Source organism: Hibiscus syriacus, unplaced genomic scaffold (genome assembly GCF_006381635.1).
Source record: "Hibiscus syriacus cultivar Baekdansim isolate YM2019G1 unplaced genomic scaffold, ASM638163v2 tig00005712_pilon, whole genome shotgun sequence".
Taxonomy (NCBI): Eukaryota; Viridiplantae; Streptophyta; class Magnoliopsida; order Malvales; family Malvaceae; genus Hibiscus; species Hibiscus syriacus.
The window spans coordinates 375,948-396,907 of record NW_024062065.1 but is presented as its reverse complement, the minus strand read 5'-3'; the positions used below and the strand labels follow the sequence as shown (position 1 = coordinate 396,907).

Below are 20,960 nucleotides of genomic sequence, written 5' to 3'. Positions count from 1 at the left end.
AACTGAAAAAAGGCAACTGAAAAAAAGAAACTTTTATTCAACAAAACTGAAACCACTAATGCTGGTACAAATCTACAACAAAACGGCCAATCCTTACTGTCTCTCAATCTTATCTCAAGTTGAGTTTTGATGCATCTAAAACTTGAATTTTTAAGTAGTAATCACGCACAACTATAAAAGTTTGTGCTTAAATGGATTTTTGATTTCTCGCTTAGCCAATGCTGTTGCAGGCGCTTTTTTTTATGCTTAAGCACATTTTCTTAAATTAAGGCTGAGTTATTGTTGCAATATATGAACAACAGTGATAGATCTTTTTGGGAGTTCAATTATGAATTTGATGTGATTTAGCATGGCTTATGAAGATTACACTGAAATCCCATAGCCATCCGCCCATCAACGGATGAAAAAAAACATGCTTCCATCTCATATTGTATTTAACATATCAAATTGATTAATACTACGAGAAAGTAGAGCTTTCTAACCTAAAGTTTCAAGCAACAGATGAAAAAAATATGCATCCATCTCATATTGTATTTAACATATCAAATTGATTTACAATGTTCAATCAAGTATAAGCAGTGATACAGAGAACCTCACGACAACAGAGTTACATGAAAATTATTTTCCTCATCAACGCGTAAAGGAACTAATTCATAATAAAGAAAACAGAGAAATAATAATGACCTTTAAAGCCTCAAGCAACGGCGACGGCTTGCCCTTTCTGAGGATCGAGACCGTTCTTAGATTTGTTGTCGGCGAAGTCCTCGGCGTTGTAGATGACCTGATGTAGAGAGAACAGCTTGGGCAACGGGCGATTTCCTCGCTGAGCTTCAGGTCTTCTTTTGTGATCTGGAATAGATCACCGCATGGGCATGGATAAGTGTACGCCTGCAACTCCTCGTTCCACTGCATGTCCTCTATTTCCACATCGTCGTACGACATCGTTCCGGCCGATCAAAGTTGCAGGTCTTCTCCTTCTTGGCGAAGTTGCGTTGAGTTCAGGAAAACGAAGATCCCCTTGATTTGTTACATTTGGGTTTTAGGGCATTTTAGTTATGTCGGTTTATGTCGCTGGTCACAATTTTGGGTAAATACAATATCATCCTTTTGAGTTGCATGTATTGATAATTACTCACGATTTAAGTCATGGCATTATTTTTTTGATCCCCCGTTTTTGTAAATTTGGTGATTTGAGCAGGTAAAATCTTAAATTCAATTAAATATTAGAAATCCAAACTGTTCTATTTTTCTCTTTGGATGCTGCTTCTATAGATTATTTTACCATTCATTCTAATAACTTCACTAATTTTTATTTAGTTTTAAGTGAAATTTATTTTTATAATATAAAAATAAATTTTAATAGTTTAAATGATAAAAATAACTTAAAAATACATGACATGACATGAAAATTATCAATTATTTTTTATTTTATTTTATTTTAATTATAATGATAACAGTAATTTTTTTTAAACAATATATGTATAATAATAAAGAATTAAAATTTATAGTACAATTTAAAAATTTGACCCAATTATATGAATATATTAAATCTACCTAACTGCTTGAATCTAAAATATTTAAGAAAAACAATACTTCTCTTAATCACTAAATTCTTCGATATGTTAAATCTCTTCGATATATATATGAAATATAACATTTCTGAAAAAATATATAATTATTATTGATTCCCCTAGAATAATAGAAAAACAATTATACATGATATAAAAAATAACACTCGAGTTTACTTATATTATTAAATCATTTAATATATCAAAAATAAAATATCTCAGTTTTTTACATATTGAAATTTTCAAATATAATTCTTAGACTTATATCCTTCAGATTAGGAAACATTATAGCTCCTAAATAAACTATAGTACATAATATAAATCTCTAATACGTTTTCGTGACCTATTGTAATAAAATTTAAGATATAGTATTTTGATTTTGATTAAGAAGAAGACTATAATTGCTCCTTTTTCTTTTATTTTTCCACCATATCATTTTATGAATTTATTTTTTATGAAAAATACTGATTAATGATTATTATCTTATTGATTATGACTTTTTTGTTTAAATTAAAAGAAATAAATCACTATAATACATGTAAAACCATTACCATCAATAAGTACTATAATGACAAATTTCAAACTTTAGGGTCATTTGTGACATAAATCAAGAAAATATAAAATAAAAGCAAGAAAGGGGGAAAAAACCACGACGGAGACGCTTTTAAACGCCATCCGGTGGGGCAAACAAGCGCAAAAGAAGGGAATTGATCAAAGAGATGCGAAGCCATAGATATCTGTACAACAATGATGCAAGGATTGCACCACCAACAACAGCAGCTTGCGGCTCTCCTTTCCGCTGCTCTACCCAAAGACACCACCACCGATGCCGCTACCGCTTCCGTTGCTACTTCCTCCTCCTCCACTGCCTCAACTTCGGTTCCCACGACAACAACGATTCACAGTGCTTCGATCAAATCCGACGAAAACGAGTCAGCTCGTCTTGCCGCTATTAATTCTCTCCACCGCGCCATTATTTACCCTCCTAACTCTATTCTCGTCGCTCACTCCGCTTCTTTCCTTGCTCAAGGCTTCTCTCAACTTCTTTCCGACAAGTATAATTCTTTCTCTCATCTTGCTCGCTCGATGGTTTGCATTTAATTTTATTTGAATTTCAATATTATTTCTTCTCCTTCCTTTTATTTATTTTTTTCGTTTTCTTGTTATGTAGTATCAATTTAATCAATGATTGAGCAATGTTTAACTTCAGAGGAAAAGAAGAGTTGTTCTCATGTATGCTTGACCAATAAATGATAAATTCACAATTTTAAAGGATGCTTACAAACTATAAATTTTGAGCCCCGTAAACTTTGAGATCATCCTTCAAATTAAAAATGGAAAAGGCAAAACGGATTCTTAGAATATTGATTTTTGTGTAGTTTGTTGAAATTTGTGGCAAAAATGTGGTCAGGTCATACTCGGTGAGGCAGTCTGCTGCTATTGCATATGGTGCTCTTTGTGCAGTTGTGTGTTCAGTCCCTATAGGATCAAGTGGAAGGCAAAACCATGTTATGCTCAGTAGTTTGGTGGACCGGTTCATTGGATGGGCTTTGCCACTGCTTAGTAATATTAGTGCTGGAGACGGGACCACCGAACTGGCTTTGGAAGGTCTACGTGAGTTTCTTAATGTTGGTGATGTGGGTGCGATTGAAAGATATGCTTTACCAATCCTCAAAGCATGCCAAGAACTCCTAGAGGATGAGAGAACTTCGTTGAGTTTATTACACCGGCTTCTAGGTGTTTTGACCTCGCTATCGTTGAAGTTTTCGCTGTCTTTCCAACCACATTTTCTTGACATCATTGATCTGCTTCTTGGGTGGGCATTGGTACCTGATCTTGCAGAAACCGACAGGCGAGTTATTATGGATAGTTTCTTGCAATTTCAGAAGCATTGGGTGGGTAATTTGCAGTTCTCTCTGGGATTGATGTCCAAGTTCCTGGGAGACATGGACGTATTGCTTCAGGATGGGACTCATGGAACCCTGCAACAGTTTCGTAGGTTGCTTGCATTGCTTTCTTGTTTTTCTACAGTTTTGCAATCTACTGCATCTGGATTGCTGGAAATGAATCTACTTGAACAAATAAGTGAACCTCTAAGCAAAATGCTTCCCCGGTTATTGGGATGTTTATCTGTTGTTGGAAAGAAGTTTGGATGGTCAAGATGGATTGAGGATTCTTGGAAATGCTTGACACTATTGGCGGAGATATTACGAGAAAGGTTTTCCACATTTTACCCGCTTGCTATTGACATATTATTTCAGAGCTTGGAATTGGGGAATACTAGTCGACCTGTTGGAGCTGGGAAGATCACTTCCTTTCAAGTTCATGGAGTGTTAAAAACTAATCTTCAATTATTATCTTTGCAAAAGCTTGCCCTTCTTCCCTCATCTGTGAGGAAAATTCTTCATTTTGACGGTGCAATATCTCAGCTGCGTTTGCATCCAAATCATTTAGTCACTGGAAGTTCTGCAGCTACTTATGTCTTCTTGCTTCAACAAGGGAATGATGAAATAGTTCAACAGGCAATGACCTTGTTAACTGAAGAGCTGGAGCTTTGAAGGGTATGCTTGGGAAAAAAATAGTTCACGAAGAGGAGGTTAATTGTACAGGGGATTCTAGATCTTACTCAAAACTTGAGTTGTTTGCTTTGATTAAATTTGATTTGAAAGTTCTGTTAACTTCCGTTTCCCCGTGTGAATATAACAGTTTGATTGTCCAACCAAAGACTGCCACATTATACCTTCAAAGGTCAGAAAATTTGGTTTCTTTTATCTTTGAGAAGTTGAATCCTTTTGAAGTACCTATTCAGTTTTGTGTGGACTTGCAAGTCAACGTTATAAAGACATTGGATAGGTTAAGTATGGTTAAATTCTTGAGCAAGTGTTCCATAAGAAATCAAAGTGGTAACATACCTACTGGGGATGTTGCTGCTGAAAAAGTCCTTCATAGTAATAGAGACGTCCATTCAACTGTGATTATCGAGTATCTAAGGGAGTGTGGCTCACTTCTTGTTAAAGCTCTCCGTGTTTCTTCTCCTGTTACAGTTAAAATAGTAGTTTTGGAATGGGTACAAAGATTCTGTGAAAATCTCATTTCCTTATCTGAGAGTGCAAATGTGAGATATAATTTCTATGAAGACTTTGGATATGTTTCTCTTTTCGGAGATCTGATTTTCTCTATTTTGGAGGCTGCATTTGACAGGGAGCCAAAGGTCAGGTTACACGTCGCATTATCCTTGGAGCTGCTTTTGCAAGCAAGGTTGATGCATCCCTTGTACTTTAATTCTGTTAGTGATGCAGTCCTGGAAAAGCTTGGTGATCCAGATGCCGACATTAGAAATGCATATGTTAAGCTTCTGTCTCATGTCTTGTTGAGTACAATGTATGTATATGGTATATATGATATTGGAGCCTTTAGCAATCCCAGCCCCCGAGCTCTTATGTTAGGCAATAATTCAAACTTGACTTGGAAGCAAGTATTGGCCTTAAAGCAGCTGCCTCAGCAGCTTCACTCTCAGCAACTTGTTTCCATTTTGAGTTACTTATCACAACGATGGAAAGTGCCCCTTTCTTCTTGGATCCAACGGCTTATTCATACTTGTAGGAGCTCTAAGGACAGCAGTTTGGGACACCTTGAGGAAACTGGGAATGCAAGTGCAAATGATCTATGGTTGGATATAAAAATGGAAGAAGACGTTCTTGAAAAATTTTGCTCTGTTAATAACTTGGCTGGGGCTTGGTGGGCCATACATGAGGCAGCGAGATATTGTATTTCTACTCGCTTACGAACTAACCTAGGTGGGCCTACTCAAACTTTTGCAGCATTGGAACGAATGCTTTTGGACATTTCTCATGTGCTACAGCTTGACAGTGAACAAAATGATGGAAGCTTAAGTATAATAGGTTCTTCTGGTGCACACTTGTTGCCTATGAGGTTATTATTGGATTTCGTCGAGGCTCTGAAGAAGAACGTATATAACGCATACGAAGGATCTGCTGTTTTACCATCTGTCGGTCGACAGAGTTCATTGTTTTTTCGAGCAAACAAGAAAGTATGTGAGGAGTGGTTTTCTCGAATTTGTGAGCCAATGATGAATGCCGGATTGGCATTACAATGCCATGATGCTACCATTCAATACTGTACTTTGCGGTTGCAGGAGCTTAAAAATCTGGTGATGTCTGCTTTTAAAGAGAAGTCTCAGGCTCAAGTAACTGAAAACCTCCATAACATGAGGGAGAAATATGTTGGTGATGTCTTGAGGATTGTACGGCACATGTCATTGGCTCTATGCAGGAATCATGAATCAGAGGCTTTAATTGGTCTACAGAAATGGGTTTCGCTGACATTTTCTCCACTACTTTTGGACGATCAATCAGTGAAGCACAGTAGCATAGTCGAACCTTTCCAGTGGATAACCGGGCTTGTATATCAGGCTGAAGGTCAATATGAAAAGGCTGCTTCTCATTTTGCTCACTTGTTACAGACTGAGGAGTCACTCAGTACTATGGGTTCTGACGGTGTACAGTTTTCCATTGCACGTATTATTGAGAGTTATACAGCAGTATCCGACTGGAAGTCTCTGGAGTCCTGGCTTTTAGAGTTGCAAACACTTCGGGCTAAATATGTCGGAAAGAGTTATTCTGGTGCTTTAACTATGGCTGGGAATGAAATGAATGCAATTCATGCATTGGCACGCTTTGATGAGGGCAATCTTCAGGCTGCATGGGCATACCTGGATTTAACACCAAAATCTAGCAGCGAACTCACGCTTGATCCCAAACTAGCCTTGCAAAGGAGTGAGCAGATGCTTTTGCAGGCATTGCTTCTTCAGATTCAGGGAACTGTGGATAAGGTGCCGCATGAACTGCAAAAGGCCAAGTCCATGCTGGAGGAGCTGTTGTCTGTTCTGCCACTTGATGGATTAGCTGAGGCTACTGCATGTGCCGCACAGTTGCATTGCATCTTTGTGTTTGGAGATGGCTATGACCTAATAGGTGGCCAAGGGAAATGCAAGGAGCATATGGGCACCCAAGGCAAATCCAAACTCAGTCATTCTGTTCTAAGTTCATATTTGCTGCCGCTGCAGCCTTTAATTAAAGGAATTCATCAAGATTGCAACCCTTGGTTGAAAGTTCTCCGAGTGTATCGAACCATTTCCCCTACCTCTCCTGTTACCTTAAAGCTTTCTATGAATATGATGAGTTTGGCTCGTAAACAAGGAAATCTGATGTTGGCCAACCGTTTGAACAACTATCTAAGAGATCATGTGTTGAGCTGTTCTAATGAGAGATACCGTAATTTGCTAAACTTGAATCTGCAATATGAAGGAATCTTGCTAATGCACGCTGAGAACAAGATTGAGGATGCTTTTGCAAATATTTGGTCATTCCTTCGTCCTTATTTGTGTTCTTCATCAAATTTAGTTAATGACGCTGATGATGGTGTGTTGAAGGCGAAGGCTTGCTTGAAACTTTCAAATTGGTTGAGACAGGATTATTCCAGTTTGAGTTTAAAGAATATTTTTCTCAGAATACAATCAGATCTAAATGAGGCTATTGATTCTTCCAGTGACGCAGTTGTTTATTCTTTCAGTGATGAGAACTTAAGCTCTAAATGGAGCTTAGATGTTGTTATTGAGGAAATAGTGGGTACAGCTACAAAATTATCCACTCAACTTTGCCCAATAATGGCCAGGTCATGGATTTCTTATGCTGCTTGGTGTTTCTATCAGGCCAAGAGCTCTATTGCTAACCCACAAGAAAAGTGTCTTCAGTCGTGCTCTTTTTCTCCAATTCTGGTTTCAGAACTTGCACCTAAAAGATTCAAATTGACTGAGGATGAGATCCAAAGAGTGGAATCTGTTATGCTGCCACTTTTACAGAAGAGGGATAATTTTGACCATACAAATAATGGAGAAGAACAAATGAGTTTTTGCTCTGATGCTGCAGACAATTTGAGAACCAACAATAATTCAATGACTTTGGTGCATCAAGTGGTGGATATGATGGAGACTGCTGCTGGAGCTCCTGGTGCAGAAAACTCTGGTGGTGAAAGGCTTACTTCCACTCTAGCTTCTCAGTTGTTGAGTACTTTACAACTTGCAAATTGTGGTACAGAAGAAACAGATATAACATGTGTAATTGATAAGTTGATTGATATTTGGTGGTCTTTGAGAAGGAGAAGGGTCTCCCTATTTGGGCATGCAGCTCATGCTTTCATAAAGTATCTTTTATATTCATCTACCAAGCTTTGTGATGGCCGGTTGTCTTGTGATTTTTATCAGTCTCAGAAACAAAAGCTTGGCAGCTATACTCTGAGAGCTACTTTATATGTCATGCACATTCTTCTTAACTATGGATTAGAGTTAAAAGACACACTTGAACCTGCGCTTTCAACGGTTCCTCTGTTGTCATGGCAGGTGATCAGCTGTTTCGTGTTTCCTCCTCCCAATTTCCTTTTTCATAAAACCTATATGTTAACATTGCATTATCTTTGTAGGATGTTACACCTCAATTGTTTGCAAGGTTGAGTTCACATACTGAGGAAGTCGTCCGGAAGCAGATAGAGAGTTTATTAATGATGTTAGCCAAGTTTTCTCCTTGGTCTATCGTGTATCCGACGCTGGTTGATATAAATGCTTATGAAGAGAAGCCCTCTGAGGAGCTTCAACACATACTTGGCTGTTTGGTAATATAAAATTTCTGCATTAGTGCATTAGAAGAATTAAAAAACTGTTGCGTTACTATGCAGCAAGATTTCTGATGCATGACTATTTTTGTTTACCTGTCATTTTGGTTAAACGATATACAAGCTAGAGTATGTAGATAAAGTATGGTAATGCCTATCACCTGATTTCTAATATGCATTATTCACCCATTCCAGTTCTAATTTTCAAAAGAAAGTTTAGGCTATGGTTGCTGCTTGCCATTTGTCAGTGTTTCAATTTTTTGTTTGTCCTGTCTTTTATGCTCATTCAGTGAATGAACGAGTAGCTGTTAAGCAAATTTGTTTGCACCTGTTTATGGCACATATTGCTTCATATATTTATTAATATCCATGCTAATTTTGCGATCTAAATGTATTATAATATCTGACGAAGGTTTTGACTGGGTGATTAATGGGATTAGCTATTGAAAATTGCATGGAAATGATCAGACAAAAGTGAATGAGGTAACTTATTTATGAGTCTGAATGCTTCTGTGGTGATCAAATGCATACGTATTGGTGTAAAATTAAATCTTTTTTTCTTATTAATCCCTTTTGATCATATGCCCATGGACTTTTTGTTCTCTTGGTGCTTTATCACCTCGATTTAATTTTGTTGAATAACAAATTGCTTGGCTAAAGCATCATATAGAACAAATGTTGAGGCACAAATTTGCTGCATGCAGAGAGACTTGTATCCAAGATTAATTCAGGATGTGCAACTAGTGATTAATGAGCTTGGAAATGTGACTGTTCTCTGGGAGGAACTTTGGCTGAGCACTCTTCAAGATCTTCACATGGGTAAGCTTAGCATCAAAAGGGTTTCTTCTGCTCTATAACTGTTTTGTTTGCATATGCATTCCTACAGTTTTATGATGTTTCATATTGAAGTAAGGCTTTTTCCTCATTATGTATCTTTTCTGTAAACATGAATAGTGATCTATAACATGCATATCCTGAAACATTATATGTAACATATGAGGTATGAGGTGTATCTAATTAGATGTAATTTGATATTTCAGTTTTCAGTTGTACATAGCTATTGTCAAATTTTTATTACAAGCATGTATGTTTATTGGTCTTCACTCGATACATTTTTTTGTACTTCATTTTGCTAGTTCATTTCCTCTCAAAATTGACTGAGTTTGCTTTCAGATGTAATGAGACGTATAAATGTTCTGAAGGAGGAAGCTGCACGTATTGCGGAGAATGCTACACTTAGCCAGAGTGAGAAAAACAAGATAAATGCTGCTAAATACTCGGCTATGATGGCTCCCATTGTTGTTGCTCTAGAACGCCGTCTAGCTTCAACTTCTAGGAAGCCTGAGACACCTCATGAGTTATGGTTCCACCATGAGTATAAAGAGCAGTTAAAATCGGCCATTTTAAGCCTTAAGACTCCTCCAGTATCTACTGCTGCACTGGGAGATGTCTGGAGGCCATTTGACCATATTGCTGCATCCTTAGCATCTTACCAGAGAAAATCTTCAATTTCTTTGGGGGAAGTTGCACCACAACTGGCTATGTTATCATCCTCTGATGTTCCAATGCCTGGTCTTGAGAAGCAGGTCACTGCATTTGAAACTGACAGGGCTCTCACTTCAAATCTAAATGGAATTGTCACAATTGCTTCTCTCTCAGAACATATTACTATCTTATCAACCAAAACAAAACCAAAGAAACTTGTTATTCTGGGTTCAGATGGGAAAACATACACTTATCTGTTGAAAGGGCATGAAGATTTGCGTCTTGATGCAAGAATCATGCAGCTGTTGCAAGCTATAAATAGTTTTCTGCATTCATCTTCTGGTACTAACCATAATTTGATTGGGATTCGCTACTATTCTGTGACTCCAATCAGTGGTCGGGCTGGTCTAATCCAATGGGTGGATAATGTGATAAGCATATACAGCATTTTTAAGTCTTGGCAAAACCGTGTCCAGCTTGCACAAATATCTGCATTGGGTGCTGGAAGTGCGAAAAGTTCTGTTCCACCTCTTCCCCGGCCAAGTGATATGTTCTATGGAAAAATTATTCCTGCACTCAAGGAGAAAGGCATCAGAAGAGTAATTTCCAGAAGGGACTGGCCTCATGAAGTCAAGCGTAAAGTTCTTTTGGATCTTATGAAGGAGGTTCCTAAACAGCTTCTGCATCAAGAACTTTGGTGTGCAAGTGAAGGATTCAAAGCCTTTAACTCAAAATTGAAGAGGTATTTTTCATTTTCCTTCAGTAACAGTCTTGTTATCCTGAAAGCTTCAATTAGTCACTTGAAAATCCGTAATTTATATCAAGAAGAAACTAAAACTTCATTCGTAGGCTCTGTCCCTTTAGGCCATAAGATCTCACACCAAGAATTTTTTTCAATTGCAACCATTAATAAGCTCACTAAAAACAATTTAAGAAAGCACCTGAACACCCTAATTTACAGAAGAACAAAGATAGCCTCATGAATAGTTGTGTGAACGTTAACCATAAAATCTATTTGATTATAAGTGGAAACAAGAATCATAAGTATAAAACAGTGATCGCTAAGATACAAAATAATTGAGTCTTTAAATGAACTTATTGAATCAGTGAATGTCTAATTTCATGCCGGAAAGCCTTGTTTGGTCTAAATTTAAAGGCTAAATATAAAAATAAGTGCCTAAGCTATATCGCTTTTCCTAAAGTGGTGCCTAAACTTTTTTTTGGCAATCCAGGTGACTAATGTTACAAACGTTATTACCTTAGGTGCCTCGACTGTAACGTCGTTAAAGTATTCCATTAACTTAAGTGACCCGTGTCCAATTCTGGTAATTTGAAAATTTATTTAAAATAAAAAAACTTAAAAACATTTTTTATTAAAAAAGCCCAATGTTTTTTTAAAATCTTAAAAATCCTCCAAAACTTTGAAAACCCTAATTTCAATCCTATACTCACACTGGCTGCTGCTTTAGCAGCCTTTGCCGTCGATTGATCCTATCCTGGACCACGCCTCCACTTGACGGACATTTACCCGACAACCAACCACCCAAAAACCCCACCTGATGACCAACCCGACGCAATAAACAACTGCAAATCGCGACATATGGTTACTCCGATGGCCACCTCGACGGCAATGATGATGACGACTGACAAGGGAGATGGAATGATGGCATCGGCGGCTGTGGCCGGAAAGGAATTTGTAAGTTTAGGGTTCATGATTTTAGGGATTTTAGGGATTCGGGGCTTTTTTGTAATTTTAGAAAAAAGGTTTTTTTTAATATAATAATATATATTTTTTATTTTTCTAAAAGTTCAAAATTACCTGAATGCGACACATGCAAATTCTTTTGATAAGAAGAGGAGGTATCGTTAAAAGCCCCCTTCTTAACTGTCCGTTCTCCCCAAAAAGATGAACAAACAATCAGCGGAAGGAGGAAAAGCGTACCTCAAGTTTTATTAAAATAAGGGTTTTTAATACTCAATGTTGCAATCAGTATATAGCAGTAACCGGGTTTTTTTAATGGTTGTTACGGTCGAGGTACCTAAGGTCCTAAAGTGGTAACGTTTGTAATATTAGGCACCTGAATTGACTGAAAAAATGTTTAGGCACCACTTTGGGAAAAAAGGTATAGTTTGGGCACTTTTTTTATATTAAGCCAAATTTAAATGTTATTCTGAGTGCTGTAAACACAAAAGGGTTTATGTGCATTCATCATCAATTTAATGTTTTTGCAATCTTAGCTAGAAAAGCATGTCTCAGTCTTCTAGAAACATATGGAATAGGAAATCTATTTTCAGTGTTATGGCTTAAGTGTTAATGAAGGCTTGGTTAAAAAGGAAAATAAAGAAGGTATTTTTTTATAAGAAAGGGGGGCCTCGTTAAAACCCCCTTCATAACCGTCAAGAACCCTAGAATAACTCGACGGACATTGGAAAGAGGAAAAGAGTGCCTCAAAATTTTATTACCAATGAACAAACCAGTACATTATAACCAATACATGAGAATAACTAACAGCAGACATAACAACCTGTAAGAACTTAAAAACAGAAGTTCACCCAATTCCTATCTTAGCTAATTCATCCGCTTTACAATTCACAATTCTACCAACATGTTTTACAATAACACTCCTATCTTCTACCAAAGAACTAATTTCCTTGACCAACGAGCTAAATATCATAGGACAAGAACTCGACCACTTGATCCAATCGACTGCTTTACTACTATCTCTCTCACCATAAGTCTACCCCTCGAGCTCCATCTTGACTTCAAGAAGAATAATAGCCCAGCTTTAATAGCCAACAATTCGGCCAAAATTGGATGGCCCGACCCAACACTCTCGGAGAAAGATCCAAGCACCACCCCGTTTTCATCCCTGAGTACCAGTATTACTTATTGTTGAATCAGTTGTTCTGAAGTATTTGAAGTGCTCATAAATTGTATTTCATGTGAATGGTAACATTATTGATGGTAAACTGAAGTATGGTGTTATTCTATACTTTTTTATAAGATTCAAGTTCCATTATTGTTGTAGTAGATGTGATTTCATCTGCATACAAATGGTTTTAATATAATTAGTAACAGCAGGGATTTGAAATTGTATATAATTTATCTTGGTGGTGATGCATGGTTCTGTCCTATTTTTTAACATTAAGGTAATTAGTGAAACATTTAACCATATGTTTTATGTTCCTGTTGTAGGTATTCTGGAAGTGTTGCGGCCATGAGTATGGTTGGTCACATTCTGGGCCTTGGTGATAGACATTTGGATAACATCCTCATCGATTTCAGTAGTGGGGATGTGGTGCATATTGATTATAATGTTTGTTTTGATAAAGGGAAAAGACTAAAAGTCCCAGAGATAGTTCCATTCCGTCTAACCCAGACAATTGAGGCTGCACTAGGCTTGACTGGTATAGAAGGTACCTTTAGAGCAAATTGTGAGGCAGTTGTCGGTGTTCTAAGGAAGAATAAGGATATACTATTGATGTTACTGGAAGTATTTGTATGGGATCCGCTTATAGAATGGACACGTGGAGATTTTCATGATGATGCTGCCATTGGTGGTGAAGAAAGAAAGGGCATGGAACTGGCTGTTAGCTTGAGTTTATTTGCATCTAGAGTGCAAGAGATTCGTGTTCCCTTGCAGGTTCTTATTTGAATGTGTTTATGATTTTTTATTTTATTTATTTTTGATGCTGACTAGATTTGGAAACATGATTGACTCTATTGGACACAACTTGCTTGGTTATTATTTAGCGTGTGTAATTGCCGACGTTATGCAGTTTTTAGGCATTATTTTGAATATTTAATTTCCTGAATTGGGTTAAGATTTTAATCAGTCTGATAATCTATTGTTTACATGAACTGCATGAACTGTTAATTGCTGCTTTTGTGGAAATTATTTGGAGTTTTTAAAGTTATTGTCATCTCAATCTTTACCAGGAACATCATGATCTTTTGTTGGCTACATTTCCAGCTGTTGAATCTGCTCTCGAGGTAATGGTTCCCACCAACAAGTCCTTCTAACAAGCTTTTTGTCTGTTTTAAACTTAAAATTTTGATTGTTGAATTCATATATTTCAGAGGTTCAGAGATGTTCTGAATCAATACGAGCTTGTCTCTGCTATTTTTTATCGAGCTGACCAGGAGCGATCAAATCTTATTTTACATGAGACATCTGTGAAGTCAATCGTTGATGAAGCAACTTGTAACTCAGAGAAAATCTGTGCATCATTTGAAATACAAGCTCGAGAGTTTAATCAAGTAAAGAATGTGGTTGCCGAGAAAGCTCAACAAGCTACAACTTGGATTGAGCAGCATGGAAGGATACTTGATGCTTTACGAGGCAATTTAATTCCCGAAATAAATTCTTCAATAAATCTCAGTGGTATGGCAGATGCTCTGTCTCTTACATCTGCTGTTCCTCAAGCTGGCGTTCCATTGACCATAGTACCTGAGCCCACACAAGCCCAATGCTATGATATAGACAGGGAAGTTTCTCAGCTTACATCCGAGTTGGATCATGGATTCTCTTCTGCAGTAATGGCACTTCAAGCGTACTCATTGGCTTTACAAAGAGTACTACCTTTGAATTACCTCACAACCAGCACAGTGCATGGCTGGGCACAAGTACTGCAACTATCTGCAAATGCTGTCTCTTCTGACATCCTTTCTGTAGCGAGAAGCCAGGCTGCTGAATTGATCTCTAAAGCACATGGGGATAACCATGAGTTTATGAAAAGCAGTCATGATGACCTTTGTTTTAAAGTGGAGAAATATGCAGCAGAGATTGAGAAAGTTGAGGAAGAGTGCGCGGAGCTTGTGAACTCAATTGGCTCAAAGACCGAGTCAAAAGCTAAGGATCGACTCATGTTTGCTTTCATGAAATACATGCAATCTGCTGGTCTTGTAAGAAAGGAGGGTGCTATTTCTTCTCTGCAATATGGAGAGTCAAAATATGATGGTACAAGGGCTTCAAGAATGCGAGAGGATCTGGAAAAAAAGAACGACAAGGTGTTATCAGTTCTAACTGCAGCTGTCCATCCATTATATAATGATGTTAAGCATAGGATACTTGAGATATACAATCATACTGGTAGGGCTAACATTGAGAATAGTCGACTACCGTCTGATGTCTGTAATGTCTTCTCTGGGTTTGAAGAGCAAGTGGAGAAATGCATACTTGTTACTGAGTTTGTTAATGAACTATGGCAGCAAATTGGTGGAGACATGTCATGTTTGGATAGAGATCTATATTATCCGAAGTATTATTCTGAAGGAAACTGGGCTTCAATATTCAAAACCCTTTTAAATTGTTGTAAAAATTTGATTGGGGAAATGACTGAAGTTGTTTTACCTGATGTAATGAGGTCTGCTGTTTCATTCAATACAGAAGTTATGGACTCATTTGGATTAATCTCACAAATAAGGGGGTCTGTTGACACAGCATTGGAACAGCTAGTCGAAGTTGAATTAGAGAGGGCATCCTTGGCTGAATTAGAACAAAACTATTTTGTTAAGGTTGGCCTCATTACCGAGCAACAGTTGGCTCTTGAAGAAGCTGCTATGAAGGGTCGGGATCATCTGTCTTGGGAAGAAGCAGAGGAGCTTGCCTCTCAAGAAGAAGCTTGCAGGGCCCAGCTGGAACAGCTCCACCAAACTTGGAATCATAGAGATATGAGAACTTCATCTCTCATAAAGAGAGAAGCTGAGATTAAAAATTCCTTGGTTTCTCGTGAACAGCATTTTCAGTCTCTAATTAGTGGTGATGACTTTAGAGAGTCTCATCATTCAAAAAGCCAAGTATTACTGGCCATCTTAGTCAAACCCTTCTCTGAGTTAGAATCAATTGATAAAGCATTATCTTCACTGACTAGCTCTTTTGCTCTTCGTTCAGATGAAATTCCGAATTTAGTGGACTTTATTAGTTCTGGGCATTCGGCATCAGAGTGTGTTTGGAACTTTGGAGCTTTATTGAACAACCATTCCTTCTTTATTTGGAAAATAGGTGTTTTGGGTTCTATCCTTGATTCATGCATACATGATATGGCTTCATCAGTGGATCAAAATCTAGGATTTGAACAGCTTTTTGATGTTGTTAAGAGAAAGCTTGAAATTCAACTTCAAGAGTATCTTGGCCGCTACCTCAAAATACGAGTTGCTCCTGCTTTAGTATCTTGCTTGGATAAAGAAAATGAGCATTTGAAGTTACTGACTGAGGGAGTAAAGGAGCCCAGTACTGATCAGGTAAGGAAGGACGCTGAGGCTATTATAAGGGTCCAGCTTATGCTTGAGGAATACTGCAACGCGCATGAAACTGCTAGAGCAGCAAGATCAGCAGCTTCTTTCATGAAAAGGCAGGTGAATGAGCTCAAAGAAGCTCTTCGCAAGACTATACTAGAGATTGTGCAAATGGAATGGATGCATGATGTTGGCTTGACCCCATCACATAATAGTAGAATTCTGTTCCAGAAATTCTTCTCAAGTGATGATGAATTGTATCCTGTTGTTCTAAACTTCAGCAGACCTAAGTTGCTGGAAACTATGCAATCCGTTCTATCAAAAATTGCTCATGCAGTAGAGGGCCTTAAATCGTGTGAGCAGACTTCTCTTGTGGCTGAAGGTCAGCTGGAGAGAGCGATGGGATGGGCTTGTGGTGGACCAAATTCCAGTGCAACAGGAAATTCTTCAGCGAAGGCTTCTGGAATTCCTCCCGAATTCCATGACCACCTAATGAGACGCAGGCATTTGCTACAGGAAGCAAAAGAAAAAGCAACAAGCATTGTGAAAATTTGCATGTCAGTATTAGAGTTTGAGGCATCTCGGGATGGTATTTTTCAGATTCCCAGAGAGGGGTATGCATTGAGCACTGGTGGTGATAGCAGGACATGGCAGCAAGCGTACTCAATGCACTAACAAAATTGGAGGTTACCTATCATTCTTTTACACGTGAGTGTCCCATATTAATGTATGATTGAATGATTTAATTGAATTATACTCTAAAATGGGTGGTTACTATAATCTTTTGAATCATAATAGGTATTGAACAAGAATGGAAGCTTGCTCAAAACAACATGGAAGTTGCTTCTAGTGGCTTATATTCTGCAACTAATGAACTGTGCATCGCGTCTCTTAAAGCAAAATCGGCCTCAGGTCACATCTCCTGTCTTCATCGACTTAAAAATTTAATCATCTGGATGCATTTAAATGTGTGAAACTCAAAGCTAAGTATGCCTATCTGTGTTTCTTCTGCATATGATTTTATGGTTTTCACCTGAAACATTCATTTATTTCAGGTGACTTACAAAGTACTGTTCTTGCAATGAGAGATTGTGCATATGAAGCCAGTGTTGCTTTATCTGCATTTGCTCGTGTATCAATGGGTCATACTGCTTTAACTTCTGAATCTGGTTCAATGCTGGAAGAGGTATTATTTGTAATTTTCTTTAATGTCTATACAATCTAAAGATGCTTTTTAGGGAGGCCATAAAGCGTCAGAAGCATTTACTGGTGGCTTTGGTTTAAAACCCTTCTTCATCCTATTGAATGAAAAATACCAGCATTAATGGTGGTGTTCATTTATCTAGTTTTGACATCTTTTTTTAATGTTTTGTAGTTTCATCATGGGTTGGTATCACATATTAGGACATCAAGGTCAACAATCTCAAAGCTAAAACAGTGATTGTTTGCATGTTTTCTATCTATGCATCATCACTTGTATAATTTTTCGTAGGAATGGGAGTATCATGGCTTTGATTAAGGCATAATAGGCGGAAAAGTAGTAATATATTTCATAGGTGACAAGAATATAGATGCCACTCATTGCGAGGACTTTGATTATTTTTGGTGTTGCTTGAAGTTTCTCTTGGTTTTGTAGCTAGTCACATCACTGATAAGTATTCTTGTAGAGCCCTTTTCATCTTTTGTTTAATTCTTTGGTCTCTTTTGCAACTTTTTTTGTTACATTCTCTTCTGAAATCTATTTAAAGGAATTCCTTTTATGTTCCCGTTGATGCTCCTCTGTCTGATGTTATTGAGCTTCTTTTTAGGTTTTGGCAATAACTGAAGATCTGCATGATGTCCACAATCTGGGAAAGGAGGCTGCATCTGTACACCATTCTCTTATGGAAGATCTTTCAAAGGTTCCCCTTTTTTTTGTCTCATTTCTGTGGTTTGCTTGACTGTATACTTCCTTGTAATGAGTGTTCATGTCTAGCTGCCTTGATTCATTTTGTCTTTTCATGAAATTACATAACTTCATGGAAGTTTCGCTAAACTAGAGAGACAAGGGTATGACAGCTATATTACTCTTTTTTGCTATTGTGGCAGGCAAATACAATCCTTCTTCCATTAGAGTCAGTTTTATCCAAGGATGTCTCTGCTATGACTGAAGCTATTGCTAGGGAGAGAGAGACCAAGATGGAAGTATCTCCGATACATGGACAGGCAATATACCAGTCTTATGGCTTAAGAGTTAGGGAGACATGTCAGACCTTCAAGCCTTTGTTACCATCACTTACCTTTTCTGTGAAGGAGCTACATTCATTGTTGACCAGACTTGCACGAACTGCCAGTCTCCATGCCGGGAACCTGCATAAGGTATAACCAGTTGCAATATTAATAATAATTTAGATTATATGAACTGTAGCATGACATATTGATGATACTGAGTATTAATAGTGCTTTCTCTGTCTCCCCAGGCTCTTGAAGGACTAGGTGAAAGCCAGGAAGTAAAATCACAGAGCATTAGTTTGTCAAGGCCAGAACTTGCTACTAGTGGTGCCATTGAATATGATGAAAGAGGAGGTGAGAGCATCTCGACATCAAGCAGTGGGAGCCCCAAAGAACTTGTTGGTCTAACTGGGCTTTCTTTGCAAGATAAAGAGTGGATATCACCACCAGATTGCATTGATACTAGCAGTGTGGAATCTAGCATTACCTCAACGGGTACTAGTATTTCAGATAGCATTAATGATCCAGCAGAAATGATGAAGATTTCCCTTGATTCCAGTCAAAACAAGGCTAATGATGATTCAAATTTAGTTCCATCTTCTCAAAGCAAATATGATGAAATTTCACATCGTGGACAGAAAATGTCTACGAATGTGGAGGTCGAAAATGCTGATACTTATAAAGTGAAATTAGCAACCGATGAGACTAATGAACATCTGAAATCTGTTCCCTCAGTGAATGATGAAGCTGTAAGTGAATCTTCACAACCTTCAAACAGGGTGAACTTTGATGTGAAATTTCAGAGTAAGGACGAAGTATCTACATTAGGAAAAGTTGAGGTTGGTGATGAGAGTCATGAAGTGCCTGTTCCTAGCACAGACAGGGCGAGTCGTCTAGCAAGGGGTAAGCGTAAAATTCAACTTAAAGAATTATCTGTCATGTTTGCTGTTTCCATGCTTTTCATGCTACTTTAGATCTCAATATTGAAATGTTTGTTTTGTTTGACGAGTAGATAAGGATTACTTTTTCCAAGTTTTTTTCTTTTTCTTAAATGAGTTAGTTCCCTCTATTTACTTCCATTGGTGTAACCTATTTCTGTCTGCAGGTAAAAATTCTTATGCAATGTCGGTCGTAAGTCGTGTAGAAATGAAATTAGATGGGCGAGACATTACAGATAGAAGGTATATGCTTTCTTTCGAGACTGGAAATAGGTATCGAGTGAAATATGTATTAACAGGCAGTTCTTTTGTTACCCCTTCAGGGAACTTAGCATTGCGGAGCAAGTGGATTATCTATTAAAGCAAGCTACTAGTGTTGATAATCTTTGTAGCATGTATGAAGGTTGGACGCCATGGATTTGAACTTCGAAGTCTTTGTTTTCAAGGCGGTGTCAACTATTGGAGGTACTTCAATTACTTATGTTGTCTGACTAGCCTTCAATCTGGAAGCTTTAACACAAAGAAGTCATAGGAACGATGGCAACTTTCGGCATATCAAAAATGAGAAAAAGAAACCCGGGTCCCCCTTGCAGAACGAACCCGAATTCAATCACAGCACATGCTCCAGCCCTGTTTCACAATATATCTCAGACAGGAGGTCGCTACAGCATCAAATTTTAATGGTTATGTTTTCGGTTTCCTCTGCCTCCTCCGTATCAGCCCCCGATGACGTTACGGCAACATCGGACATCATTCTGATGGGAACTTCGGTGAAAGCCAGATACAATGTGATCTCAAGATGATCACCGGTTGACATGAAGATAAAGATTAGTTTCATGGTTTATGAACATTGGCCAAATGCAAACCAAGCAACTGTATGACATTTCCATCTTTGTTGTCTTAGAAGATGTCTTCCATTACTGATCTTTAAATATCTTCCAATAAAACGCTTTCAAATATCTTCCATTGTTTTACCATTTTGGCCACCAGAAATGTTCAATTGTAGCCAGTGGATTCCAGGACCATTTTCAAGGCCGAAGTTGTCATTTTCGTTGCTTAGCTCACAAATCCAAATTTGCCAACTTTTATAGAGAGAACGAAATCTGGGCCTTATAACAGACAAAGGACTGAACAACGATGTTCACTAATGTTTGAGTAAGTTTTTATTTTTCCCATTAAAATTCTAAAAATAACAAAGTAGTTACTAATGTTATCGTTTGTAACAAAATGGTCACTAACGTTATTGATTTGTAACAAAATCATCACTCCACCGTTATCTCTATTAAACCGATGATGTGTTAATATTTAGTTTTACCCCTAAACTATTGCTAAGACATCAGATAAGTCCTTAAACAATGATTTTATATATAATTTATCCCAAAAGCTTTCTAATTTATAGGTTTTTTTTCAAATACCCACCACCACAACTATATTGGAACCACCTTTCTTACAAAACAAAAACCAAACTGCATAGATAAATGGAGGTTTTCCATTAAAGATAAATACATGAGTATTTAAAGCAGTATATTCAATTAATTTTAATGTAAAAAATAATACTATGATTTTCGTTTTGTAAGGAAAGTGGTTAGAATATAATCGATATGGTGGGGTATTTAAAAAACTGAAAATTAGAAAGTTTTTGTGATAAATTAGATATAAAATCATTGTTTAAGGACATATTTGATGTTTTAGCAATAGTTTAGGGATAAAATTAAATATTAACTTTTTATTAATGGTGACATGTCATCAATTTAACAGAGATATCAGTGGGGTGACTATTTTGTTACAAATCGATAATGTTAGTGATTAATTTGTTACTTTTGAAACTTCAGT

The 20,960-nt window shown here is 37.4% G+C and overlaps 1 protein-coding gene and 1 pseudogene across 1 annotated transcript; one reads left to right on the top strand and one right to left on the bottom strand.

The window, feature by feature from the left end:
- Window positions 1-502: 502 nt before the first annotated feature.
- Window positions 503-1,046, bottom strand: LOC120199895 (annotated as a pseudogene).
- A 1,151-nt stretch (window positions 1,047-2,197) lies between these two features.
- On the top strand, window positions 2,198-20,224 carry LOC120199927 (serine/threonine-protein kinase SMG1-like). The gene is given in 17 exon segments (XM_039200893.1): window positions 2,198-2,623; window positions 2,980-4,118; window positions 4,121-7,986; window positions 8,067-8,255; window positions 8,960-9,074; window positions 9,429-10,482; window positions 12,937-13,384; window positions 13,681-13,734; window positions 13,822-16,639; window positions 16,642-16,686; window positions 16,777-16,890; window positions 17,034-17,164; window positions 17,787-17,879; window positions 18,067-18,336; window positions 18,438-19,092; window positions 19,295-19,370; window positions 19,451-20,224. Coding segments are annotated over 17 exon segments (11,475 nt in total). The 5' UTR covers window positions 2,198-2,315; the 3' UTR covers window positions 19,551-20,224.
- Window positions 20,225-20,960: the final 736 nt, after the last annotated feature.